This window comes from Pogoniulus pusillus, chromosome 15, assembly GCF_015220805.1.
Source record: "Pogoniulus pusillus isolate bPogPus1 chromosome 15, bPogPus1.pri, whole genome shotgun sequence".
Taxonomy (NCBI): domain Eukaryota; kingdom Metazoa; phylum Chordata; class Aves; order Piciformes; family Lybiidae; genus Pogoniulus; species Pogoniulus pusillus.
In genome coordinates, this window is record NC_087278.1 from 23,283,930 (window position 1) to 23,308,737 (window position 24,808).

General features: G+C 48.3%; 3 protein-coding genes across 3 annotated transcripts in view; 1 reads left to right on the forward strand and 2 right to left on the reverse strand.

The window, feature by feature from the left end:
• Nucleotides 1–2,271: 2,271 nt before the first annotated feature.
• On the reverse strand, nt 2,272–10,602 carry LOC135182047 (aldo-keto reductase family 1 member B1-like). The gene is made up of 10 exons (XM_064155757.1): nt 10,457–10,602; nt 9,790–9,957; nt 8,511–8,627; nt 6,546–6,623; nt 5,812–5,934; nt 5,229–5,329; nt 4,986–5,067; nt 4,301–4,384; nt 3,515–3,597; nt 2,272–2,817 (listed from the first exon to the last, which is right to left on the reverse strand). Exons 1-10 carry the CDS (start codon nt 10,520–10,522, stop codon nt 2,775–2,777), a joined length of 945 nt encoding a protein of 314 aa, XP_064011827.1. The 5' UTR covers nt 10,523–10,602; the 3' UTR covers nt 2,272–2,774.
• Nucleotides 10,603–10,748: 146 nt separating this feature from the next.
• The window catches only part of BPGM (bisphosphoglycerate mutase), a 47,415-nt gene continuing 33,355 nt past the window's right edge, over nt 10,749–24,808 (forward strand). Inside the window, exon 1 of the mRNA XM_064155759.1 lies at nt 10,749–10,963. The gene's annotated coding sequence lies outside the window, so the exon portion shown is untranslated. The remainder of the gene's footprint in view (nt 10,964–24,808) is intronic.
• On the reverse strand, nt 16,174–24,098 carry LOC135181587 (aldo-keto reductase family 1 member B10-like). The gene is made up of 10 exons (XM_064154821.1): nt 23,996–24,098; nt 23,473–23,640; nt 22,401–22,517; nt 20,948–21,025; nt 20,160–20,282; nt 19,630–19,736; nt 19,427–19,508; nt 18,394–18,477; nt 17,858–17,940; nt 16,174–16,632 (listed from the first exon to the last, which is right to left on the reverse strand). Exons 1-10 carry the CDS (start codon nt 24,059–24,061, stop codon nt 16,590–16,592), a joined length of 951 nt encoding a protein of 316 aa, XP_064010891.1. The 5' UTR covers nt 24,062–24,098; the 3' UTR covers nt 16,174–16,589.

Sequence of the window (24,808 nt, forward strand, 5' to 3'; positions counted from 1 at the left end):
AGCACTCCTGCCGAGTGGTGCTAGCGGTGGAAAAGGGGAGCACAACTGCAGGACAGTTCTCTGTGCTAGCCATGGCATTGTGTCTAGTGAGCACTCCTGCCGAGTGATGCTGGCGGTGGAAAAGGGGAGCACAACTGCAGGACAGCTCTCTGTGCTAGCCATGGCATTGTGTCTAGTGAGCACTCCTGCCCGGTGATGCTAGTGGTGGAAAAGGGACGGGAGCTAAGGTTAACAGAGTGAGTAGTGTTGGCAAAATGGACTATGTGGTGTTAGCTAGAATCAAAGAGAGCAGTTTTCCATGCTTGACCTCTGTCTTGGCCCTAGCAGCAGAGGTCCCGTGGAGGTATGTCCTGACAAAGATTGCTTCCCTCCAGAGAAGTCACTGTCTTTTGAAACATCGAAGTGATCACCTGCACGGTAGGCAGTCCCTCTTCTGCTGAACATCTCTACACTTTACATACCATGCACTTCACACATGGGATTTTTTCTTCTTTGTCCAAATAGTATGTTGAGCCATGCCTGTGATTTGTTTGTTCAAGACAGCCTGAAGAGCAAAGCACCAGTAGCACTTTGCTCTCCTTTCTATTTCCTGTGTGCTTGAGCTTGTGCTGTTGTGCTGACAGTTCATTAATATCAGCAGTGCTGTGCTTTATCTCCAGCCGATGTAGGTATTGGTGTAGGAACTGCCAAGTCATAGGAGCTGTGCATTGTTTCTCTGTCCTGAAGGCATAGCTGGAGCTGTCACATACTGGTAGGCTCTTAGTGAAAGAAGTACAAGTGTCAGTGGATGATAAACTGCAAACTGTGTGCTTGATAAATTGCCATGGGGTTCCTTTGTATAAGATGAGGAAAAGGATGAAGGGAGTGGAACGGCTTCTTTATGAGAGCCTAAGGGAGCTGGGCTTGGAGCTTGGACAGAAGGAACCTGAGAGGTGACCTCATTCATGTTTATCAATATGTAAAGGCTGAGTGCCAAAAGATCTGCTGGGTGATGCCCAATGACAGGACAAGAGGCATTGGTGGAAGCTGAGGCATAGAAAGTTTTGTGGAAACATGAGGAAGAGTTCTTTTACAGTGAGGGTAACAGAAGACTGGAACAGGCTGCCATGGGGACTTGTGGAGTCTCATTCTCCCACATTCAAAACCCATGTGGATGCATTCCTGTGTGATATGGTATATAGGTGATCCTACTATGGCAGAGCCACTGCACTGAATGAGCTTTTGAGGTCCCTTCCAGCCCCTGACATTCTGTGATCTGTGTGCAGAGGTTTGCACTAAAGCTGGGTGCTTCTCATAGTGCCTTTCAGGTCTGTTATGTTGATATTTGCATGTAGTAATTCTGGTTCACCAAAAGACATAACTTCAAGAGCTGACCTATGTTAGGCATCTGAGAAGACTCTAAATGATCCAAGTGGGTAACTCTCAATGTAATCAACCTTCAGCAGCAAAAGGATGCCTAGTTTGCTGCTGGCCTGCAGTGACAGAAATGGAAGCCTTCTCTGAGGGCTGGATGCTCTGATGCCTGTAGGGAAAAGCATCATATGGTTTTATTGGTGGGAATTGTCCCAGGAAGGGTTCATGCCCATTAAGTGCAGGTGACTGCAGCTGACTTCACCTCTATTCACAGGAGAAGGAGAGAATGCTTTAGGTATGGAAGAACCTAAACAGCAAGATGGGACAGAGCCAAAACTAGCCCTGGCCCTAATGAGTCACAGTGAAAGCACCTGCCTTGTTTTGCCCAAACATCTCTTGGCAGTGACTGGCACTTAGAGATTAACCCTGAGGGGGGCTGCTTGCACCTACACTGTCAATACCTGAAGTTAGGCAAGATGAGTTCCCCCCAAAAAACTGCTCTGTGTAACCAAGGAGTAAAGGACAAGTATGGAAATGTGTTAAAAAGAAAACCACCCAAGCACACACACACACAAAAAGACCCAAAGGGAAAGCACTGAGCCCTGTAGTAAATTCTCGTTTCTGTGCCTGTGATAAGTAATATTTTTCATTAGTATCTGTGCTCCAATCCCTGTTTCATGTACTTTTTTCCTCAATGCAATATTTGGATGACCTCTATATGAAAAGTGTACTAGAGAAGGACTGGAGCACTGGGGATTATAGATTTAGTTTTAAGCTGGGGTAAAGTTCAAGGGGGCTCACCCTGGCTGTTGTATCTGCTTCTGTAATTTCTTTTCTGTATCTAAATATAATTCTGTGTTTTTTTTTCTCCAAGGCCAGAGCTTCATTTCTGTTGGCTCTCTTTAAAAAACCACAACATTTCTGTAGTAGTTTATTCTCCTTACACTGTTACATTTAAACTATAAGAAATACAATTTTATTTTTCCTGACTTTCCCAAACTCCATGTTTGTAGTGAGTTTACCAGGGCAGGGATCCACCCTGACCCAGGACAATTGTTGATACAGTCATTCTTTCAGGATGGAGCTGCTGTGCTGACACACCCTTACCTGCAGCCTTAAGTGGTGTTGATCCAAGACAGAAGATAAAAACAATCTGTTGCTAGTCGATTCTTTGTGTTTTCTGCTTTTCTATTTCATCCACACAGAGACACTTATCTACTGAGGAGAGAACTATTACTGCCCATATTTTATTCTTGAGAACAATCTCAATCTTTCCCCTTCCACCATAAAAAGGAAAACCTAGAATCAGTGAGTATTTACTAAGCCTTTTCTGGCAGGAGAGATACAACATGCAAGCCATGTAGTGTGACAAAAGCTCATTAGACTCCAGAGACCTGCAGGAGGGCAGGATAAAACTGTCTTCAGTATTCTGCATTGAAAGGATATTCCTTCTGATTTTTGCACCTGGAGGAATTAAAAGAGAAAAGATTATGTTGAAGGCTGAAATAAATGCCACACAGAGCTACACTGGGTGTACAGAGGAGCCTCAAAGGCTCTGAATTGTTTAACTGCAGAAAGGGTTTGAGACCTATTACTACAGAAATGGAATACATGACCAACAAGTTCAAGTCTTTTCCAGTGATTCAGGCACTGAACAATGATGGGAACAAGTTACTGCCTAGATATAATTGTATGGAGAAAACAGCAGTTTCTGTGGCCTTTCAGCCAAGACTTGTCTTGCTATAGGCTTCCAAGGTGCACATCTGCAGTCATTCTTCATACTGTTCTTCAGATGGTCATTCCCTCCCCAAACCACCTACATAAGAGCTGACATCAGTTTATAACAACTCAGAAAACCCCCTAAACATTACCTTAAAATTTAAGGGAGCCTAATGCTCATTTCTGCAATATGGGCAGAGCCAAATGTTATTGCATACAACTCTTCCTTTTGGAATTCCCAGCACTGTTTCTTGGAGAAAGGATTCACCATCACTATATGACACAACCTATACTCATCCTTTAAAGTGACAATAACTTCACTAAGGTGTTGCATAACAGATACTTCATCCCTCAAATGCTTTCAGAATTTACCCAATCTACACCACCTGGTGTTAACTCCGAGACCAGAACAAGAGTCTGAAGGAAACCATCTGTCACTTACATGACCATTTCACAGATCCTGAAGTTCCTGTTCAAGCTGAGGAGAGTTGCCATTTCCTCCTTAGTCAATTCAAAGTCAAACACCTAAGAAGAGAAACAGCTGGAAGCTGTTTGAACAAATCTAAGCAGAAGCAAGATTCAAAAGACAAAAGAACAAGTTTGCATCAGAGAAGGTGCTGGCTAGAAGTGATGAGGAAAGGAAAAGAAGGGTCTTCAGGTTTGAGACTCTTCTGGCAGAGGAAAGAAGACCAGAAAGACTGCCAGTAGCAGTTACATGTGCCAACTGTTTCACAATGTTTGGTGAGCACCTTAGGAGTGTTGCAGAATGTCTCTGTGGAAAATACATTTTTCCAGTTCCAAAGAAACATCTGAAATGTGAAAGTCTTTTAATAAACCCAGCTATGTTACTTCTGAAAGCTTTTAGTCCAGTACCAGAAAAAACCCTGACTCAAGGTGGAGGAGCAGTCTGGTTTGACACCAGCACTCTTCCATCAGTGATGCTAATGTGATTCTGAGGAACATCACTGCATTTAGGCTCTAGGTAAGCCCAGCTTGCCACTTCATCCACAAAACACTCTAAGGTAACTGAGGTTGTCAGCATACTGTTTCCAAAAGCTCTGTCTACTCTTTCTCCAGCTGGGGTTGTCATTGGAGCCCTGGCTTTCAGACAGGCAAAAGGCCCACTTCTCCTTCCTGAGAAAGACTTGGAAGGGTGAGAAAGGATCACTGCTTGCTTTGTGTGGGGAAAGCACAGCATCCCTGAAGCAGGTCACTCCTAACAACTCACCTGGGAGTTCTCCACAATGCGCTGTGGTGTGACAGACTTGGGAATCACAACCACATTTCTCTGGATCTGGAAGCGAAGGAGAACCTGCAGGAACAGAGAGTGGAGTCAGAGAGGACAGATCCTGTTCTGGAGAAAGCAGAGCCTGGCCCAGCAGCTGTTTTCCCTGAGCTATACCCACTTCTACAGAGCTACATGTCAAATCATTCCTGTCCCTGTGGCCTAGATATTGCTTCCTGTAGAGCAAAGAGAAGCAGTGAAGGCTCACATGCAAGGCCTCCTTTGCCATTCAGTTTTGAGACAGTAAATTCCTTTTCTTCACACCTGAGCTTTCAGCAGGATAGATCCATGGTCTAGGTGACTGGATAAGACTGGGTGCTAGGTTGGACTGGATGATCTTGGAGGTCTCTTCCAACCTGGTTGATTCTATGATCTATGCAAGGCTTAATTCCCCTCCCAAATACCCATGCAGACAGCTGACATCTGAAGAACATTTTTCCAGCTGGGGGCCAAAGACGCAGTAGTAGCATACACAGACCACAAAGTGGGTAACCTACATTGCTTGTCAACACCTCAGATGAGCATCACAGTCTACAGGAGACACTGATAGAGGCTGTACATTCTCTTCAGACTGGCTTTCTTAATGGTTATTACAGAAAGCAATAGCCACTGTACTGCACCTACCCACCTGTGCTGGGGTTTTGTTGTGCTTGGCTGCTATCTCTTTGACTTTGGGATTATCCAGAAGCAAAGGCATATCTGGTTTATCACTACACAAAGGAAAAAGAGAAAAAAACCATCAAAGAATCATTCCAGAAAGACTCTACCTAGTGAGAGTAATTTAAAATCAAGTAAATACACCTGCACCATTACTCACTCAATTAGTTTCAGTGTTTGAAACTGAAACCACAGCAACCCACTTGGAAATTACCTGTCGGGGCGTCCAAGGGGACAGTATGCTGTCACAGTGATTCCTTTAGACTGGCAATAATTGATAAGCTTCTCCTGGGAAAGGTATGGATGAGACTCAACCTGCCAACACAGGAACAGAGATTGACAGTTGTAAAACTATAGTAGTGTTCCCCATGCTCAAGTTATTTCTTCTCCCCTGCATCTGAATTTCCTAAATACAGGCTGGCTTCATCCTACCCTGCATGGGGTCTGTCTGACAGCAGAAGGCTCATTCTGTAGGGCATCAGCACAAGCTTATCTGCTCTCTAGGTTTTGTTCCAAGAGGCTTTGTAGCAGTCATTGATTAGTCAGAATGATAGCTTGTGTCTGGAGTCTTTACCCTTCTGGAGAGAAGGCTTCGAAGGAAAACACTCCATAATTTGTAAAAGGAGGTTCTACAAGGCAAGACAAAGGAAATGTTCTCGTCCTTTTTGTACTCAGAATTCCCCACAGAGGGGGATTTAGAGTACATGCTGTGTCTTCTTTCTTCTCCCTTTTTTCACCTTCTCATTCAATTTAATCAGATCCAGAAACAGTTCACCTGCAGGCACTTAGCAGCTTACCTGGTTATTTGCAGGTTTGTGCTTCAGCCCTGGCTTGTTCAAGATCCTTTCAGTCTGCTCACGGTTAAAGTTGGAGATACCTATGGCTTTTACCAGACCAGCATCCACCAGCTCTTCCATGGCCTAACACACAAAAAAAAGTCAACATTCAGTGGACAAGACAATCTCAGCAAGATCTTGTTTCCTTTCATGGGAAGCACAAAATAGCTGCTTGAACTTTTTATTCTCAAGGGCAGAAGTGGGTGCTGGTAGTATCTGTGCCGCATCTGTTACCATACCAGAGCCCAGAAAACATTGCCAAGTCTGAAATTCACTAAGTTACACATGGAAAAGAAGACTCTAGCTCTACTATTGTCACACCTCTGGAGGACTATGCCCTAGGAGGATGGCAGGAACACAACTTCAGTATCTATTTCCATAAAATCTGTTTGAGCAATTCAAAGAACTGCCAGGACACTGTGGTGAAGAAAAAACATATTGTCATGGTCAAGTAAACAACTTTTTCTAACAGCTCGACTGAAGGCTACCATACAGCTCAGGGACTTGAGATGCTGACCCACAGGGGCTAGGAGTAACAGCTTGGCTAAACATGCCCTTGAAAAAAGCTTTCACATACTTTGGTGAGCTCTTTCCAACTAGCTCTGCGTGCATGTGTGAGCCATCATTCTGCACCTGCTGCAGCTAGTACCACTGCTGAGCGCAGAAGAGATGACTTCCCCTGTGGCTGAGCTTACCTCCCACGTCTGCAGAAGATCTGTGTTGCTGGGTATAGACACGCCCTTGTCATCCACAGGAAACAGCTCCTCTCCTGCCTGTCAGTGAAAAACAAAATGCTTGCTGTTGAGAAGTTCACTTAATCACAGAATGTCAGGGGCTGGAAGCAACCTCAAAAGCTCATCCAGTCCAACCTCCCTCCCAGAGCAGGATCACCTAAAGCAGATCACACAGGAACACATCCAGGAAGGTTTTGAATATCTCCAGAGAGGGAGACTCTACAACCCCCCTGGACAGCCTGTTCCAGGGTTCTGTCACCATTACAGGGAAAAAAGTCTTCATGTTTACATGAGGTCAGTGTTCAAGGATCACCTCCTCCAGGCCCAGGAGCAATGCATCCCAAAAAAGAGGAAGGCAGGTAAGAATGCCAGGAGGCCTGCATGGATGAGTATTGCTCCTGGACATGCTTAGATGCAAGAAGAAAGCCTACAGAGAGTGGAAGCAAGGACAGGTAGCCTGGGATGAATACAAAGAAATTGTCTGTGTCACCAGAGCTCAGATTAGGAAAGCTGAAGCACAGCTACACCCCCAGCCCCCATCAGAGCTAGTTTAAAGCCTTGTCAGTGAGCCCAGCCAACTCCTGTGCAAGCAGTTCACATGAGAGCTCACAACCATAATAATTTAAACTTCTAGTGCAGGTAAGAACACCAATTCTTGTCTATATTCAGTCACTCCTTCCTGTGGAGCAGGAGGAATTTAAGACATTTTTGCCAGTGACCGTTCCTTGTAAGGATAGGGTTTCCTGCTGGACCCTTAAAATGTTGACTCACCTAGGCACCTACAGAGAAACAAACTGCTCTGGACTAGAGCCTCCAGTCTCACAGACTTTCACTTAATCACAGGCTCACAGGGCATCAGGAGTTGGAAGGGACCCAAAGAGATCATCGAGTCCAGCCCTCTATGCAATCTAGCTCAGGTCACACAGGAACACATCCACACAGGGCTGGAAAGACTCCAGAGGAGGAGACTCCACAGCCTGTCTGGGGAGCCTATTCCAGTGCTCTGTGACCCTTACAGTCAAGAAGTTCCCCCTTGTGTTGAGGTTGAAGAGCATCAGGAAACTTAATTGGATATTGGTGTACAAAACACCAAATCTGCTCAACAAACTATTATGTACAGTGGCACTTATTCCATGACAAACCTTGGTGGAAAGCTGCTAATGCTAGGAAAATCAGAATACCCTGTGTGTAAGAGCTGGGAAAAGCCACCAAAAACTGAACTGTGTTGAACAGCTGTTTGCTGCTGTCACCAGGAGACAGTTTTGTTTTCCTGGCTTTGTTAGCAGAAGGCTACAACAGAGTATGAAATAACAGTGCCAGGTAGGATGGAGACTGATTGAACTATGGTAGAACAGAAAGGCTAAGACCAGAAATAGTCAAAGGGGCACACCCAATCCTTCACTAATCTGTGGAAAAGTTTAAGCATCCAAGCAGTGTCACCTTTTGAATACCCATCTCAATGGAACACCACTAAGGTACCTACAGGCAAGGTCAGCTCAATCTGTACTGTATTAAGGACTTGCCAATTGAAGACTTAAGTGGAAAGAAGCATTTTCCTTTGCTCTGTCATTCTGTAACACACAGGGGAGCATTTTTTGGGGGCAAAGTGCAGCCTTCCTTACTGTAAGGGGAAATTCTGAGATATGCATGTGCTGATTTGTAAACAAAATGGAAAGCTAATTGCAGCCAGGACACTTGCCTCTAGTTTTCAGACTACAGTTCCCAGGATCAAAGGAGTAGGTAACCAACAGTCTCTAGAGCCTAGCTTACATGGCTAGAGTAAAGCTGAGCATCAAAGCAGTGCTGGTACACACAACAGACAATTGTCTTTCTCAGCCAGAGCAATTGAGGGGCTATAAAGCCATACAGCTCTCCAAAAGCTGTAACTCACAAGAAACAAAGCCAAAGGCATTGCTACTACTGTACCTTGAACCCAAAAGGCCAGTGCACGAGGTAGAGATCCAGGTAATCCAGTTTCAGATCTGCAAGAGTCTTCTGGCAGGCTCCCTTCACCAGAGACTTGTCATGAAATGTACACCACAGCTAGAGAAAAAATAAAGGCACATTGACCTCCTGGGTTAAAGCTCTCAGCACTGTGCAGCAGTGCTGCATCTTATTTGGAAGGTGACACAGAGTGAGGCCATCCTAGTGCTCTTCACTAGGGGCTAGCTCTGTGATGGCACTGACCCATGACACTGAAGGCAGTATGGCAACGGCAGCACAGACAGCAGAGCAGGATCATAATGGACAAAATTTTCTAGTTCCATTAGTTAAGACATAATTTGTGCTACCTCCTTTTACACAGTAGCTGCCTTTGCAATGCAAAGACTTTCAAATGAAGGCAGGTATCTTTCATTCTTGACTGCACACAGCATTCCTGCATTGAATGTAGCTGGCAAAGCCCAGAAAACACAAAAAAGCCACAGAAAATACAGGAGAAGCCACAAAAGAGTGGTTTGCACCAACCTTTACCCAGGTAAGAAGTAGCTTCAAAATCCAGATGAACAGAGAAGGAGAACCCACCAACCACATCTTCCATGGGACATGTGCTGGGCAGATTACATTGTCCAAGGTGGCCAGAACCTCATCTTCCCCATGTGGCAGAGGCACTCCTCTGGCAGAACTGCAGCCTTGGCTGCTAGAACAAGCACCACACACTGCCAGGCTTGTCTCCTCTGCTATGTTTCAGCAGCCACTGAGGTGCTGTTTCCAAACTGTTTCTGCCTCTGCATCAGTCCTTCATACGTGACCGTAAGACCTCTACATCAAAAGCTGCCACCTTGCACAGTGTTACCTGGCCCACTCTACCTTTTCCTGCTTCTCTTCTGCATCAGCTGGTCTGCAGGGCCAGCTTTCTCCTCCTCCATCCCCCAGCCCTTCTGGCTTTCCACAGCCGAGCAGCACACCACAGCAAGGCTATAGTGCTAAAGCCTTCTTTAGGGGTTATTGGATTGACAGGGGAAGAAAGGTGCCACCACACAGTTAGGGTGAGGGTGATTATTCTTCCTGCTCAAAGCTCAAGGAATTCTTCCTGTCCAGTAGGTGCAACAATAAAAATTACTATCGATTGGCAGGGAAATCTCAGCTTTAGCACTGTGCTGAAGAAGTGAAAGAAAAAAAGTAGTGTAAGGAGTAATCTCTTCCACATTAACAAGCATAAACCTAATTGTTTCCTAACACTGATCCAAAGCTGTCTGGTTTGTACCTTACTAACAATGAAGAGGTCACTTCTTTTCACAACACCTTCCTTGATTTTCTGCTGGATCCCCTCCCCAACTTCCTTCTCGTTCTGGTACACGTAGGCACAGTCAAAGTGGCGGTACCCAGCATCAATGGCAGCCATCACTGCGGTTTCCACCTTACCTGGAGGGGACTGAAGGGAAAAGGGCATTATATGATGCTGCTTCTATGAGTCTATGTATCTTGCTCACGTGCTGCTCCTTGGGTAGAAGGTAAAAGCACAAACGGGCTTCAAAAGGGGCTTTAAAAGCCTTTCTTGGGTCTGTGGGCATCTCAGCCAGTGCTGACTGAGCTAGTGTCCCACCGTTCCTCTTCAGCTCCCTCAGACAGGGCTGTTCTCCAAGGCCGGGCCAGGGTCCCCTCACTTTCCCACACTTCCCAGAGGAGAAGCCCACGGCACTCAGGACCGGTTAATCCAGCCAAGGGGCCTGAGCCTAGGGCCGGTGACCTGCGCCCCTGGACACAGCCCTGCAGCCATGCAGGAGCTCGAACTGCCAGCGGGCAGGGAGGGGACCTTTCGTGCCCGCTGCTGCCATACCGAGCGGGGAACCGCGGCGACGGCCCGACTGACACGTCGCTGGCGCTGCTGCCACTGCGACCACAGCCGCAAGCCTCGCCGCGGCCAAGGTTACCTTCCACGTGCCCAGCCCCAGGAGAGGCATCTTGCCCGCAGCGCCCAGCCGCACGTACGCCGCCATGGCCCCGCTCCGGACCGCGCCGCCCGCCCAGCGCTCCAACAGCCGCGGGCCCGCCCCGGGGCTGCCGGCACAGCCCTTTCCGGCGGCCCCCCTCCTTAGCAGCCAATCGCCGCCCAAGCCCCGCCCCGATGCCAGCGCCACCCAATCAGCAGCAGCGCCGGGCAGCCGGCAGGGGAGAGGCTCCTGGGCGTGGCGGCGGCGTCTGGGGGCTCTGCAGCGCCCCCTCGGGCCCCTGCGGGCAGCGCCTCAGGCGGCTGGACCTGGCTGCTGGGGCCGGCGCCGGGCAGGGGCGCCCGCGGCCAGAGGAGCTGGCTGCAGGATTCTGCCCCAGGAGTGGGGCGGTGCTGGGGCTCGGTGGTCCATATCGGCCTCTTCAGGGAGGACGAGCTCCGGTTTGGGCGGGCATTCTGCTGCGGCTGGACGCGTGTGGGCTGAAATCAGGTAAAAGCTGCGGAGCTGATCGCCGTGCCCGCGGGCGCCTGGCGAACCTTTCCTGCCCGCGAAGTTCCCCAGCAGGAGATAAGGGCAGAGGGCAGCTGTGTCGTGGTGCGGTTGTGTTGGTGCGGAGTTCAGCTCCTGCGGTGCCCCAGCCCCGTGGCACCGGTTCCTCACGTGTATCTGCCCCGTGCTAGGCGCTGGGGTGTTGCAGCACTCCCGCGGTGCAGAGCCTGTGTCATTCGCTGAGATGATTTGTCAGGGGTAAAACCACAGGACTCAATCTAACAGCAGTCGCCTGGTAGGACAGAGGTCCCTCACTCTCCGTGCTCGGAGGTGTGCCCTCGCTGCCGGCTGTGCGGCTGTGGGCTGCGAGCCCTGGGCTGAGGAAGGGCTGAGCCCCTTTGGGCGGAGCAGAGCATCCTCGCAGCGGCGATGAAGGGCTGAGCCTTGCAGTGCTGCGTGCTGGTGAAACGAAACGGTGAGAGAAGCCTCGGTGTGGCTGGCCCGTGAGAGTGAGGAGCGCTCTGTGCCCCTCCCCACAGGGGACAAATGCAGCTTTCACTTTGGGAAAAGGGTTCTTAGGAGTAGTTTGGAAGTGATGAGAATAAAACACTTCATTTTAAATGTTGGGAGAAAGTGAATTTCAGTCTGTGTTCAAAGCTGCCGCAGAGCAGTGAGTTTTCAGTGAATGCCAAAAGCATCGTTGTCCCTCTGCCTTTAGGGAGGTGCAAACCACAGAACTGTCAGAGTTGGAAGTGACCTCAAAGATCATCCAGTTCCAACCCCCCTGCCATGGGCAGGGACACCTCACGCTAGATCAGGTTGCCCAGAGCCACATCTTCCTGGCTTAAAAAACTTCCAGGGATGAGGCTTCCACCACCTCCACCACTGTTCCAGTGTCTCACGGTGGAGAATTTCTTCCTAACAATCTGAATCTGCCGTCCTCTAGCTTGCATCCGTTCCTCAAGTCCTGGACACTGGAATGGGCTGCCCGAGGAGGTGGTGGAGTCGCCGTCCCTGGAGCTGTTCAAGGCAGGATTGGACGTGGCACTTGGTGCCATGGTCTAGCCTTGAGCTCTGTGGTAAAGGGTTGGACTTGATGATCTGTAAGGTCTCTTCCAACCCTGATGATACTGTGATACTACCTAGCACCTTAACAAGTCCCTCCCCAGATTTCCTGTAGCCCACTTCAGATACTGGAAGGCCACAATAAAGTCTCCTCGGAGCCTTCTCTTCTCCAGACTGAACAACCCCAACCCTCTTAGCCTATCCTCCTAAGAGAGGAGCTCCAGCCCTCTGTTCGTCAGTACTCAGAATACACAAGTGCAGAAACGGCAGGTGACCTTTAATTTCACGTTAGAAACTGACTTTGACATTTTGGAGAAGCAAAATAAGCTGCTGTGGTCACAGTGCAGTGAACAAAACCTGATTACCAGCAGGATGCTCTAAGTGCTCCATTGTGGTATGTCAGGGCTGCCTGGGAGGCTTTGCTGATTGCTGGTGCTTGGAGGATTGATTCAGGTGCAAAGTTAAGTTAAGAGCATGTGCAATGGTGCAAAGTTAAGTTAAGATTATGTACAATGGTGCATTGTTCTTTGGGTGCCTCTCTCCCACAGCAGAAGCCCAGGCTCTTTTTTCTTCCTCGGACTGAAAGCAGACATGGTAATTAGCTTTTCTCTTTGCTTTTCCTCTTGCTTTGTGTCAGTGCCATGAGCTGTCCGCAGCAGGATTTCAGTTGGGTTGTATAACTCAGGGCTTTATCTGCCATCCTTTTGTTTTTGGGATTCCTTCTCCATAGATCTGCTCTGAAGCTGCCCAGCTTCTTGGGTGCTGGTTCGTTGTTCAGAGAAGTCAGTGAAAAATACAAACTGACATATTTTGCCTTGGCTGTGCTGTGTTTTCTCAAGAGAGCTTAGAGGCTGGATCAAATGCCAGTTTGCCCCAGCTCCTTTGTATTCCTAAGGCACTCGAGTTTGTGGGGCTGTGCTGGTGATTTTTTAGTGCCAGCAGTGTCACAGTCAATGGGGAGTGGGTTTCAAGTCTCGGTGTAGGAGCTGCCAGAATCAGTCAGTGTTTGTTCCAGTGTGTAGTGGTGCCATCAGAGAGTTGTGCTCTCCAAGGCTGTGTAAGCTTGCAAAACCTGGCTGCTTGGCCAGTAAAATGGGGTCTCCTGTAAGAAAAGTAAGGCACTCCTGTAGTGTTTCTTCTCCTTCTTCTGCCTTTTTGGGGAGGGGTTTCAAAGCCTTGTGCTCCTGCAGCCAGGAGCTGGGTAGAGTGTGCAAGAGTGAGACTTGGTGGAAAGCATGGCTGAGAAATGCAATTTCTCCTTCCTCTCATTTTTCTTTTGAGATTCTTTGTGTTGCTTCCTCTGTGGCCTGTTGTTCTTCCCCTGTGAAGGTGGACACTTGCTTCCTCCCACTGGTTTTTTTCAATTTGAGTTGTGCTGGTCTTTTAGCAGAGGGTTTTGGGCAGAATGTTTGCATGTTGCTTTCCTGCTTGTGCCTGCCGGTGTGAGACTGCCCAGATTATGCCAAAACAAGGAAGCTGCAGTTGTTTCTCTGCACTGAATGCATGGCTGGGCTTGTTGGAGGATCGTAGGGCCCTTGGCAAAGAAGTAGAGTGTTTATCTTGCTGGATGGTGTGCATCTGTTCAGCTTCCAGATGCTAGTTAAGGCAAGAATGCAGACAGGAAGGTAGAGGTTTAATCAAATTCTAAGACTTGCATCGAGCTCAGATCAAACCAGGAGTACACAAACCCTGTGAGAAGAGGCTGAGGGAGCTGGGGGTGTGCAGCCCAGAGGAGAGGAGGCTCAGGGGTGAATCATTGCTGTCTACAACTACCTGAAGGGAGGCTGTAGCCAGGTGGGGTTGGTCCTCTCTCCCAGACAACCAGCAACAGAACAAGGGGACACAGTCTCAAGTTGTGCTGAGGGAGGTCTAAGCTGGATGTTAGGAGGAAGTTGTTGGCAGAGAGAGTGATTGGCATGGGCTGCCCAGGGAGGTGGTGGAGTCGCTGCCCCTGGAGGTGTTGAAGCAAAGCCTGGCTGAGGCACTTAGTGCCATGGTGTAGTTGACTGGCTAGGGCTGGGTGCTAGGTTGGACTGGATGATCTTGGAGGTGTCTTCCAACCTGGCTGGTTCTATGATTCTATCCTCTGAAGTCCCATCACCACCTTTGTGTCCTCTTGAGTTACTTTTAAGACTTTAGTCTTGGCTCATTCTGTTATTTGGCTATTGATCTGCTGAGCTGACAAAGCCTTGTACTTAAAATCAGTGTTCCTAGTTGTACTTAGGAACCAAACTATGTGCATGTACTCTTACTCACTGTTGCAGATCAGGTTACTTTGCCTGTCCTAAGCAGGCTGCTCCTATCTGCACATCGCTGACACTGGTCCGATTCAGCGAGTTCATGTGGCTAAACCTCTCTAGTGTGTCCTTTTTCCTTTCCTGGTGTGTGCCTTGGGCTATAAGGAGATCTTCCAAGTGGGAACAGGAGAGCTCTTTGGTGTGGGTGGGCTGAGGTAGTCAAGAAGAATCTGGGTGAATTTATGTGACTGTACCCACGATGGTGACTCCACTGTGAGTTAGAGCAAGCATTTGAGCAGGAGCTTTCCAACGGAAAGAGGGTGGTAGTGGAGGGCTGTAGAACTCCACTGTGAGTTAGAGCAAGTGTTTGAGCAGGAGCTTTCCAACAGAAAGAGGGTGGTAGTGGAGGGCTGTAGAACTCCACTGTGAGTTAGAGCAAGCATTTGAGCAGGAGCTTTCCAACAGAAAGAGGGTGGTAGTGGAGGGCTGTAGAACTCCACTGTGAGTTAGAGCAAGCATTTGAGCAGGAGCTTTCCAACAGAAAGAGGGTGGTAGTGGAGGGCTGTAGAACTCCACTGTGAGTTAGAGCAAGTGTTTGAGCAGGAGCTTTCCAACAGAAAGAGGATGGTAGTGGAGGGCTGTAGAACTCCACTGTGAGTTAGAGCAAGCATTTGAGCAGGAGCTTTCCAACAGAAAGAGGGTGGTAGTGGAGGGCTGTAGAACTCCACTGTGAGTTAGAGCAAGTGTTTGAGCAGGAGCTTTCCAACAGAAAGAGGATGGTAGTGGAGGGCTGTAGAACTCCACTGTGAGTTAGAGCAAGCATTTGAGCAGGAGCTTTCCAACAGAAAGAGGGTGGTAGTGGAGGGCTGTAGAACTCCACTGTGAGTTAGAGCAAGTGTTTGAGCAGGAGCTTTCCAACAGAAAGAGGGTGGTAGTGGAGGGCTGTAGAACTCCACTGTGAGTTAGAGCAAGTGTTTGAGCAGGAGCTTTCCAACAGAAAGAGGATGGTAGTGGAGGGCTGTAGAACTCCACTGTGAGTTAGAGCAAGTGTTTGAGCAGGAGCTTTCCAACAGAAAGAGGGTGGTAGTGGAGGGCTGTAGAACTCCACTGTGAGTTAGAGCAAGTGTTTGAGCAGGAGCTTTCCAACAGAAAGAGGGTGGTAGTGGAGGGCTGTAGAACTCCACTGTGAGTTCGTGTTTGAGCAGGAGCTTTCCAACGGAAAGAGGGTGGTTGTGAAGGGTTGTAGAACTTCACTGTGTTAGAGCAAGCATTTGAGCAGGAGCTTTCCAACGGAAAGAGGGTGGTTGTGAAGGGTTGTAGAACTCCACTGTGAGTTAGAGCAAGCATTTGAGCAGGAGCTTTCCAACGGAAAGAGGGTGGTTGTGAAGGGTTGTAGAACTTCCCTGTGTGTTTGGCTCTCAGACCATATTAAATACTGTACCCTCCTTGCCTTCAGTAACTCAGTGTATTTGTTTTTGCAAGACAGATGTCTTCTCTCTGCCTGGGGATTGCTGAAGGCTGTATGGGCTGCTTCCTTTGGGCAGCTGAGCACACAGGGTCTTCGCTTTTATCCTTGTGAATTCAAAGTGGAAAGTTTGGGGAGAAGATCCTAAGATGCTGGTGGCCTGTGCTCAGCTCCTTGAGGCTGAGCCTCCCCTGACTGGGTGGCTGACACCAAGGTTGTGTGGCATCTGAAATGTCCCCCAGCATGGCTATCAGCTGTGGCCAGAGGTCAGGGGCAGGTGGAGGAGGAAACTTGGATCTCCTCTGAGGGCTGGCTGCCCACTGGCGCCCACAGGGGAAGCACTTTGTTGTCCCCAGAGTGCAGGTGACTGTAACCGACCCATCTGTGCCTCTCTCAGTAGGTTTCTGGAGTTTTACTACACTTGAGGGAAGACTTTCAGCCAGTTACAGTTTTGAGTTTTGATTTTATTTAACATATGAGACACTTGTGATAGAATTGCAGATGCATGATTATCTTTTCCTCTGTGTGTGGTTCGTCAGCATCTCCTTTCTGCTGATGCCAGGCGGAAGGCAATCACCGAATGGTGGTACAAACTCCTCCCATTTTCTGCTTAGCACTTCTGCTTACACTCTTCAGTAGCAATCCTCTCTTCTAAGAAGCAGGAAATGATCACATCCTGCTTTTGGTTCTGTAGAAAGTACTTTTCTTCCAAAACCTCAAACAGATTTAATGGGATGAACGTCCCAAGTATTCATTGCAGCAACAGCAGCAGGGCAAATCAGGTAAATAGACAGCTCAAAGTTAGAACAGAGGCACAGGAGACACAAGAGGTCTGCTGAAGTCTGTGTCACAAGCATCTTCAGTATTCTGCATTGAAAGGGTACTCCTTGTGAGTCTTGGAGCTGAAAAAAAAGCAAAGAGGGAAGATATTTTCACATGCAACCTAAGTGTTCTGTGGAGGTGCATTGGCTGCATGGAAGAGCATCACATAATTACAGGAAGAGCATGTGGACATATGTGTCCTCATTTCTGTAAGACAGACAAGCACAAAATCAATATCCAGGACCCATTTGTTTTTAAATTCAGGTTACTGAGAGTTTCCTGGAAAGTGAATTCCAAATTAGAAGGTAGTTTGTTTCCATGTTTGTTGTGTTTTTAAAGGAGAAATAGGACTCCCTCTCCTGGAAAAGTCTGGGAGCAATCCAGTTGGAGTTTGAGTCACTGTGGTTTCTAAGTAAGCTGAATTTGATGCTGCTTCGTAGATGTAACACAAAATTCACAGCATCACAGAATGTTATGTGTTGGAAGGGACCTGTGGTGATCATCTAGTCCACCCCTGCTGCCAAAGCAAGTTGACCTAGGGCAAGTCACACAGGAACACATCCAGGTTTTGCAAGTCCCCAGAAAAAGAGACTCTGCAACCAGTGCTCTGTCACCTGCACTGTAAACAAGTGGTGGAGCTTTCTGTCTTCCAATTTGTATCTATTGCCCCTTGTCCTGTCTCTGGGTACCAGTGAAAAGAGACTGGCCCCATCTTCTTGACACCAACTCTTGAGGTATTTGTAAACATTAATCAGACCCTCCCATAGCCTTCTCTTCTCCAAGCTAAACAGCCTTTCCTCCTAAGAGTGATGTTCTATTCCCTTAATCATCCCTGCAGCTCTCCATTGGACTCTCTCCAGTAGTTCCCTGTCTCTCTTGAACTGGGGAGCCCAGAACTGGACACAGTATTCCAGACGAGGTCTCACTGGGGCAGAGTACAGGGGCAGGAGAACCTCCCTCAACCTGCTGGCCACACTGTTCTTAATGCACCCCAGGATACCACTGGCCCTCTTGGGCACAAGGGCACATTGCTCTCTCGTGGTCAACTTTACTGTCCACCAAGACTCTAAAGTCTTTCTCCACGGAGCTGCTTTCCAGCAGGTCAGCCCCTAATCTGTACTAGTGCAGGGGGTTATTCTTGTCCTGATGTAGGACTCTACACTTGCCCTGAAGGCCAGGGTTGCAATTCTACTTACTGCCCTGCTTTGTCCTCATGTGATGGTGCACTCCACCATCTCATGGCCTCTGCAGCCCTAAAGGGTATTCCAAATGTAAGGGTTGGGAGGAAAAGGCAGTGTCACTTACCTGGTCATTGCACAGATCCTCCAGTTCCTGTGGAAGCTGAGAATAGTTGCCATCTCCTCTTTAGTCAATTCAAAGTCAAACACCTAACAAGAGAAGCAGCTGGAAATCAACTCTTTGAAAAGTCAAAAGAGTGTGAGGAAGAAGAAAATTAGAGAGCAGCTCCACACTGGAGGGACCATCTTCAGTCATGGACTGCTGAATGAACAGCTGGAGGAACAACTTCTTTTGTGGACACAGAAACTATTTTGTGAACATTGCTTATTCTTCTCTGGTATGTTACTGTGGGTGGGCTCCTGGCAAGCTGTGCCTGCTGATTGATCCACAGGCCACAGACCAGGACATAGTGTATGAGACCTCTTCGTGGTCCTGCTCGAAAGCAGGCCTGAGTAGTGTGCAGGTAAGCATAAAGCAAGAAAAATCCCAGTCCTCCTGCATGAGAAGCACTTGGGAAGGGTGAGGAGGCATCACTGCTTGCTCTGCAGGGAAAGGCACAGCATCTCTGAAGGGCAGCACCCAGGTGGCTCCTGATGACTCACCTGGAAGTTCTCCACGATGCGCTGTGGTGTGACAGACTTGGGAATCACAACCACATTTCTCTGGATCTGGAAGCGAAGCAGAACCTGTAGGAACAGACAGTAGGGTCAGAGAAAGCAGCTCCTGTTGCAGCAGCTGTTTTTCCATCAGCAGAACGAAATGCTTTCAAAGAATTCCAATTGCTGTGGCCCAGGTAGCCCTTCCTGAAGGGCAAAGAGAGAAATGCTGGATGCCCACATGCAAGGCCTTCTTTACCACCCAGTTTTGGGACAGTCAATTCCTTTTCTTCCCACTTGGACAAGCAGCAATCTTTGCAAGCAGTCTTTCATCCTCTGCAAGAGGACTTGAGAGGGGAAGTGACATCTGAGGATGGGTTATGAGCCTTTTTCTGATCAAGTGCCAGAGATATAGTAGTCACATGGCTTGCAAGCCATAGAAGAGAAATAATAGTATCATAGAACTCTTTTGGCTGTAAAAGACCTTCAAGATCATCGAGCCCAGCCATTATCTAACTCTACTGAGGCTGGTGGTAAACCATGTCCCTTAGCACCACACCAAGATGTCTTTTAAGCACCTCCAGAGACAGTAACTCAACTACCTCCCTGGGGAGCCTATTCCAGTATTTGAGGATCCTTTCAGTGAAGAACTTTCTTTCATTAGCCCATCTAAACCTCCCCTGCTGCTGCTCCAGGGCATTTCTTCTCCCTATCACTTGTTACTAAGGAAAGGAAACCTCGCTGCAATCTCCTTTCATGTGGTTGTAGAGAGAAATAAAGTCTGCTCTCAGCCTCCTTGTCTCCAGAAAGGAACCCCAGTTCTCTCAGCTGCTCCTCTTGAGACCTGTTCTCCAAACCCTTCCCCAGCCTCATTTGCCTGTGTGGCTCAGGCCACACTTCTGCATCATTACAGAAAAATCAGAGGAGTGCCACAATGTGTGGGGAATGGATGGAGGTTTTAGCCACTCTTCAGCTCAGTTTTCCTCCAGGGCTGTGTTCCATGAAGAAGTACTCACTGCTCTGCACCACACCTACCCACCTGTGCTGGGCTTTTCTTGTGCCTGGCTGCAATCTCTTTGATCCTGGGGTCGTCCAAAAGTGAAGGATCCCCTGGCTGAGCCCTACACAGAGAAAAGTAATCAGTGGCAAGAAAGACTCAGCTTAGCATGAGAGATCTGTGTCTAAATCTCAATGTTACAAACAATCCATGGCAGCTCCCCTGCAAAGCATAAAGCATCTTACCATGGCCTGTCAGGAGAGCCAAGCGGACTGTAGGCTGTCACAGCAATCCCTTTGGACTGACAGTACTTGATCAGCTTCTCCTGGGTAAGGTATGGATGGCACTCAACCTGCCAACACAAAGGCACAGGCTGATAATGTCAAAGCTGTGGTGACATTGTTGTGTTCTGTGGAATGTCTCCTAACTCAGTTGGAGTCTGCCTTTCCCCCTCACCTGCCAGGGGCTTGCATGGTGACAAGCATCACGAGTACTGAAGAGACCTATTTTTATACAAAGTGCTCAGAAAATGTTTGCTGTGGGGGTTTCACAGAGGCCATCTCTGGGTTCTTTTTTATTCCAGTCAAACATTCATAAAGATATGACGAAGGGGAAGAATTGGAGTGCCTTGTGCACTCAGAAGAATGCAGAGAGAAGGATTCTGAGCACATGCTGTTGTCTACAAAGTTCTCCCTTTCCCCATCTCCTCATTCAACTGTAATCAGATCTTTATAATCCCTGAAAACTCTTCACCTGCAGTCACTTAGCAGCTTACCTGGTTATTTGCAGGCTTGTGCTTCAGTCCTGGCTTGTTCAGGATTCTCTCAATCTGCTCATGGTTAAAGTTGGAGACACCAATGGCTTTCACCAGACCAGCATCCACCAGCTCTTCCATGGCCTAACAGAAAGTGGAGCAAAGTCAGCTTCTAGTGTACAAGAAAGGGCCTGAAGATGTTCCCCCTTCATATCAGTATTTAGAGTAGCAAGATTCTCTGAGGGAAGATGAGGTACTGCTATGTTAGTGCTGTCTCACCCAAGACCAAACTCTCACTCCTTGAGTTTGTGGAAGTTGACACTAAGCTGCATGAGGAAAAGAATTAACTACAGTAACCTACTGTTGTGGCAGCTCTGGAGGGCTGTGGGCCATATCCCAGGCATGACCTCTACCTAAAATGCCTTTTTTTCTGTAAAATCTATTTGGCCAATTCAAGAAGGGCACAGTAACTGTGGTGAAGATGATTGCACTGTTGTTGGGATCAAGCAGTAAGCATCTCCTGAGCACAGTCTGGTTTGCAGCTTCACTGACAGTGATGGTGCTCACTGTGGGGTCAGGCAGTCAAGTGAGGTGCTCTAGGAACAGGAGTAACTGGCCAGTGCCTAGGTCATGTCTAACAACTAGGTCTAAGCATGCACATTATGGAAGGCTGCTTTGTGCTGCATCATGTTCCCCCCAGATGATTTTGCATCTAGGAGACCACAGTTCTGTCACTGCTGAACACCATGAAAGCACAGGAGAGACACTGAGGACAGAGTACATGTCTCCTCTGCTGGGACTGAACTTACCTCCCAGGTCTGCAGGAGATCTGTGTTGCTGGATATGCACATGTTTTTGTCATCTGTGGGAAACAGCTCCTCTCCTGCCTGTCAGTGACAAAGAATATGCTTGAAGTCATCTCTGTTGGGATGCCAACAGGAATGTAAGGAGCTAAAGCTAGAAGTGCATGAAAAAAACAATTCAGGTAATTCTCATAGTAACTTAATTCATTCTTCAGCCATTGTCACTTCTTAGTCGACGCAAGGTGATGGCAATTTTGCCACCTACGACCCCAGTAAAGGCAGGGATTCCTGCTGACCATCCACAAAATGCATGCAGGGCAGCAGTTTGGTCATGAAACAGTATCCAGGAGCCACAGTGAGTTCGTATCACCTGTTGTGCCATGATGCTGCTTAGTGGCTTTTACAGAGGACTGACTCTGACCCTGTGAATGTCCACAGGTATTCTGGAGCCCATCTCCTGAAAAAGGTGCTGCTGGCAGACTCCTCATGGGCAGGCTCACTCTTTAAGTTCTTTATCAGGAAAAGTAGAGCAGCCTCTAACTAGATAGTAGAGCCAAAATGCTTTGGGTGATTGGAATATTCTAGATGCCACAATATTATGCTGTCCTGCGTTTCACTTCACAGCTTTGTCCAGATAAGGCTAACTAAAAGAGTACTGAGAGGGTGAAATGAAGCTGAGCTCAAGAACATCAGATTGAAGACAGATTTTGATCTGCATGAAAGGAAAAGCTAAGGAGGTGAGCATGTGTGTGTGCATACACACACACATATGTATTTAAATGTGTATACACACACACACACACTGGCATAAATCTTTTGAAGTACATGTAGAATCATAGAATCAACCAGGTTGGAAGAGACCTCCAAGATCATCCAGTCCAACCTATCCCTACGTAGTCTGGGAAAGTTTGGTATTGAAAAATATCTTCCTTTTGAAATCCAAGATGAGTGAAAGAACACAAAGGCTCCCACAAGCAAGGTCAGCTCAGTCTGGACTGTATTAAGGACCTGGCAGTTAAAGACAGAAATGGAAAACAGGAGCATTTCCTTTCATTCTGCAGTTCTGCAACCTGCAAAAGGAAGGATTTCTGTCAGGCAGCAAAGTACAGCCCTCCTGCCCACGAGAGGCAATTTTCTGACCAGCATGTTTGGGCTTTGTAAAAGAAAAAGTGGCACAGCTTGCAGCTGGGAGGCTTGGTCTTAGTGCTAGTCTCCATCTCCTCCTATTACAAGGGCAGAGGATGCTGTACAAGCAACAGTCTCAGGGGCACAGATCAAGAGTGGCTCATCATCAAGAGTGGCCAGAGTAAAGCTGAATGAGCAGCTCCAGAGCAGTGCTGGTGCACACAACAGACACATGGTCTTTCTGGACTGGAGCAGCACTGCTGCTGCAGCTGCTACTGGCAGTTCTGAGGAGCTCTTCCAGGAGGGGAAGCCAAGAGCATTGCTGTTACTGTACCTTGAATCCCATAGGCCAGTGCATGAGGTAGAGATCCAAGTAATTCAGTTTCAGAGCAGCAAGAGTCTTCTGACAGCCTTCCTTCACCAGAGGCTTTTCATGAAATGTGCACCAGAGCTAGAGACAGAAAGCCAAAGAACACTGTGATCTCCTGGGTTAGAGCTCCTGGAACCCTTCTCTGCTGCCTAGGAATGAAGCCATCTCAGTGTTCTTCAGATGGGGCTTGGACAGGGCTGTGATGCTGAGTTCAGTATGTGTAGAGGCAGGAGAGGTGATGAGGCAGATCTGTACTACAAACTCCTGTTACAGTGTCAGATCTGTGCAGGAGAGAATGGCTTCGCTCAAGAAAGCTTTGTCACATTGACCATTTGTACCTATCCTGCAAAAACTCCAGCAGGCAAAGCCAAGAAAATACAGGACAGGCCACGAAAAAGTGGTTGGCACCATTCTACACCAAGGTAGGAAGCAGTGTCAGAATCCAGACAGCCAGCCTGCTTTCCTTAGCAAGAGAAAGAGAACCCCCCAACCACATCCTCCGTGGGACATGTGCTGGGAAGGTGGCCAGAACCTCCTCTTCCCCACGTGGCAGAGGCACTCCAGGGCAGAACTGCAGCCCTGCCTGCTAGAACAAGCACCAGACACCACCATGCTTGTCTTTGCTGTTCTTTAGGAGTCAGTGAGGTGCTGTTTCCAAACTGTTTCTCTCTCTGTATTAGAGTGCTCTTAGACCTCTGCATCACAGGTTCCTACCTTGCATGGTGTTACTTTGCTCACTATACCTTTTCCTGCATCCCTCCTTTTGCAGCAGTTCATCTGCAGATGGCCTCTCATTTTCTGGGTCACCTCAGCAGGATGCTGCACCTCAGCAGGATGCTGCCACAGCTTATCCTTCCTAACTCTCCATACAGAATAGAGTGCAGCAGCAAGCTTGCATCGGGAGTGACTTGCTAAATGTTATTATGCATTGCTTTATCCTGCAGCATACAGTTTGTTTCCAGTCCTATTATGAAAATACTATAGGCAAAGCATTCCCTCCCCTCTGCTCTGGGGTGGAAAATCATCAGAGCCTTACCTTACTGACGATGAAGAGGTCCTCTCGTTTCACAACACCTTCCTTGATCTTCTGCTGGATTCCATCCCCGACTTCATTCTCATTCTGGTACACATAGGCACAGTCAAAGTGGCGGTACCCAGCATCAATGGCAGCCATCACTGCAGCTCTCACTTGCCCTGGTGGGGACTGAAAATACTGCATAAATCTCAAGAACCTCAAGTCAGTATAAACACCTGGATGCTAGCCAAAGAAACAGATTAAATCCCCCTTGTTGAAAGCAGTGCCTCCCTGCCCTAGGTTGGTTGCTGTGGGTTTTGTCCTTTACAAGAGCAGTGTTTCTTGCAATCTTGGAGTGCAGGGCTTGAAGCCAGCCTCCAGCCATTCATATCTAGCCCCACTCCAATGCAGGATCAGCCCAGCAGCCAGGTAGAGCAGAGTCCCAGACACCAGGACAGTTCTCCTGGAGCTCCTCAGTGGGAACAATGTTTTATGTCAGGGTGCTCTGCAATACTGGTGCTTTTTTTTGCTCTGAAGCTGTTACCTTCCAGGTGCCCAGCCCCATAAGGGGCATCTTGGCTTTGGTGTTGAGTTGCACGCAGGTCGTCATGATCCTTCACGCAGTCTGGGAAGCCTCACTGCAGCTGCCTCTTGCTCAGCTGGTTCAAGAGTAACTGGTTGCTTGCAGGGGAGGATGCCAGTGCTCTGAGTCCTCCTGTATCCGGCAAACAGGGCTGTGGCTTTTTCCTGTAGGCTCAACTCACACAAAGCTGAAATCAATTAAAAACTGGGGAGGAAATCACATCCCTGCAGCGTACAGTGGTGTGCCATGCAGACCTTTCCTCCTGGTACACTTTGCTAGCAAAAGATAAGGATGGAGAGGTTCCTTACCAAAAGATAAGAGCAGAGGGCAGCTGTGTCCTGGTGCGAGTTGTGTTCACACAGAGTTCAGCTCCTGCAGCGCTGTGCCCTGTGCCACCAGTCACTCACATGTGTATCTCTTGTGGCAGGGGCTGGAGTGTTGCAACACCCTCTTGCAGTTGAGCCCATTGGTTACTGCGGGGAGAGCCTGCTTCATTCGGTGCACTTTGGCCCACGATTTGTCGTTAGTAAAGCCAGAGGTGTGTCCCAAATGAGTCAATCAACAAGAGTCACCTGGCAGGACATGAGACAGAGGTCCTGGACTCGGTGCATGGAGGTGTTCCCTCACTGCTGTGTTGAGGAAGGGCTGAGCCCCTTTGGGTAGAGCAGAGCGTCCTCAGGGCAGTGATGGTGGCCTGGTCGGGTGCCAGGAGCCTCGGAGTGTTGCATGCTGGTGAAGTGAGATGGTGAGAGACGCCTGGGTGTGAGTTTGCAG

Excerpts from the sequence above, each read along its gene's own strand:
- LOC135181587 (XM_064154821.1), bottom strand. The coding sequence starts at position 24,061 with ATGACGACCTGCGTGCAACTCAACACCAAAGCCAAGATGCCCCTTATG. Across the intron at positions 23,641-23,995 it reads TGGGGCTGGGCACCTGGAAG|TCCCCACCAGGGCAAGTGAG; the intron begins GTAACAGCTTCA and ends CAGTATTTTCAG. Across the intron at positions 20,283-20,947 it reads ATCTCCTGCAGACCTGGGAG|GCCATGGAAGAGCTGGTGGA; the intron begins GTAAGTTCAGTC and ends ACTTTCTGTTAG.
- LOC135182047 (XM_064155757.1), bottom strand. The coding sequence starts at position 10,522 with ATGGCGGCGTACGTGCGGCTGGGCGCTGCGGGCAAGATGCCTCTCCTG. Across the intron at positions 3,598-4,300 it reads GCATTGTGGAGAACTCCCAG|GTGTTTGACTTTGAATTGAC; the intron begins GTGAGTTGTTAG and ends TTCTCTTCTTAG. Across the intron at positions 2,818-3,514 it reads AGGATCTGTGAAATGGTCAT|GTGCAAAAATCAGAAGGAAT; the intron begins GTAAGTGACAGA and ends TAATTCCTCCAG.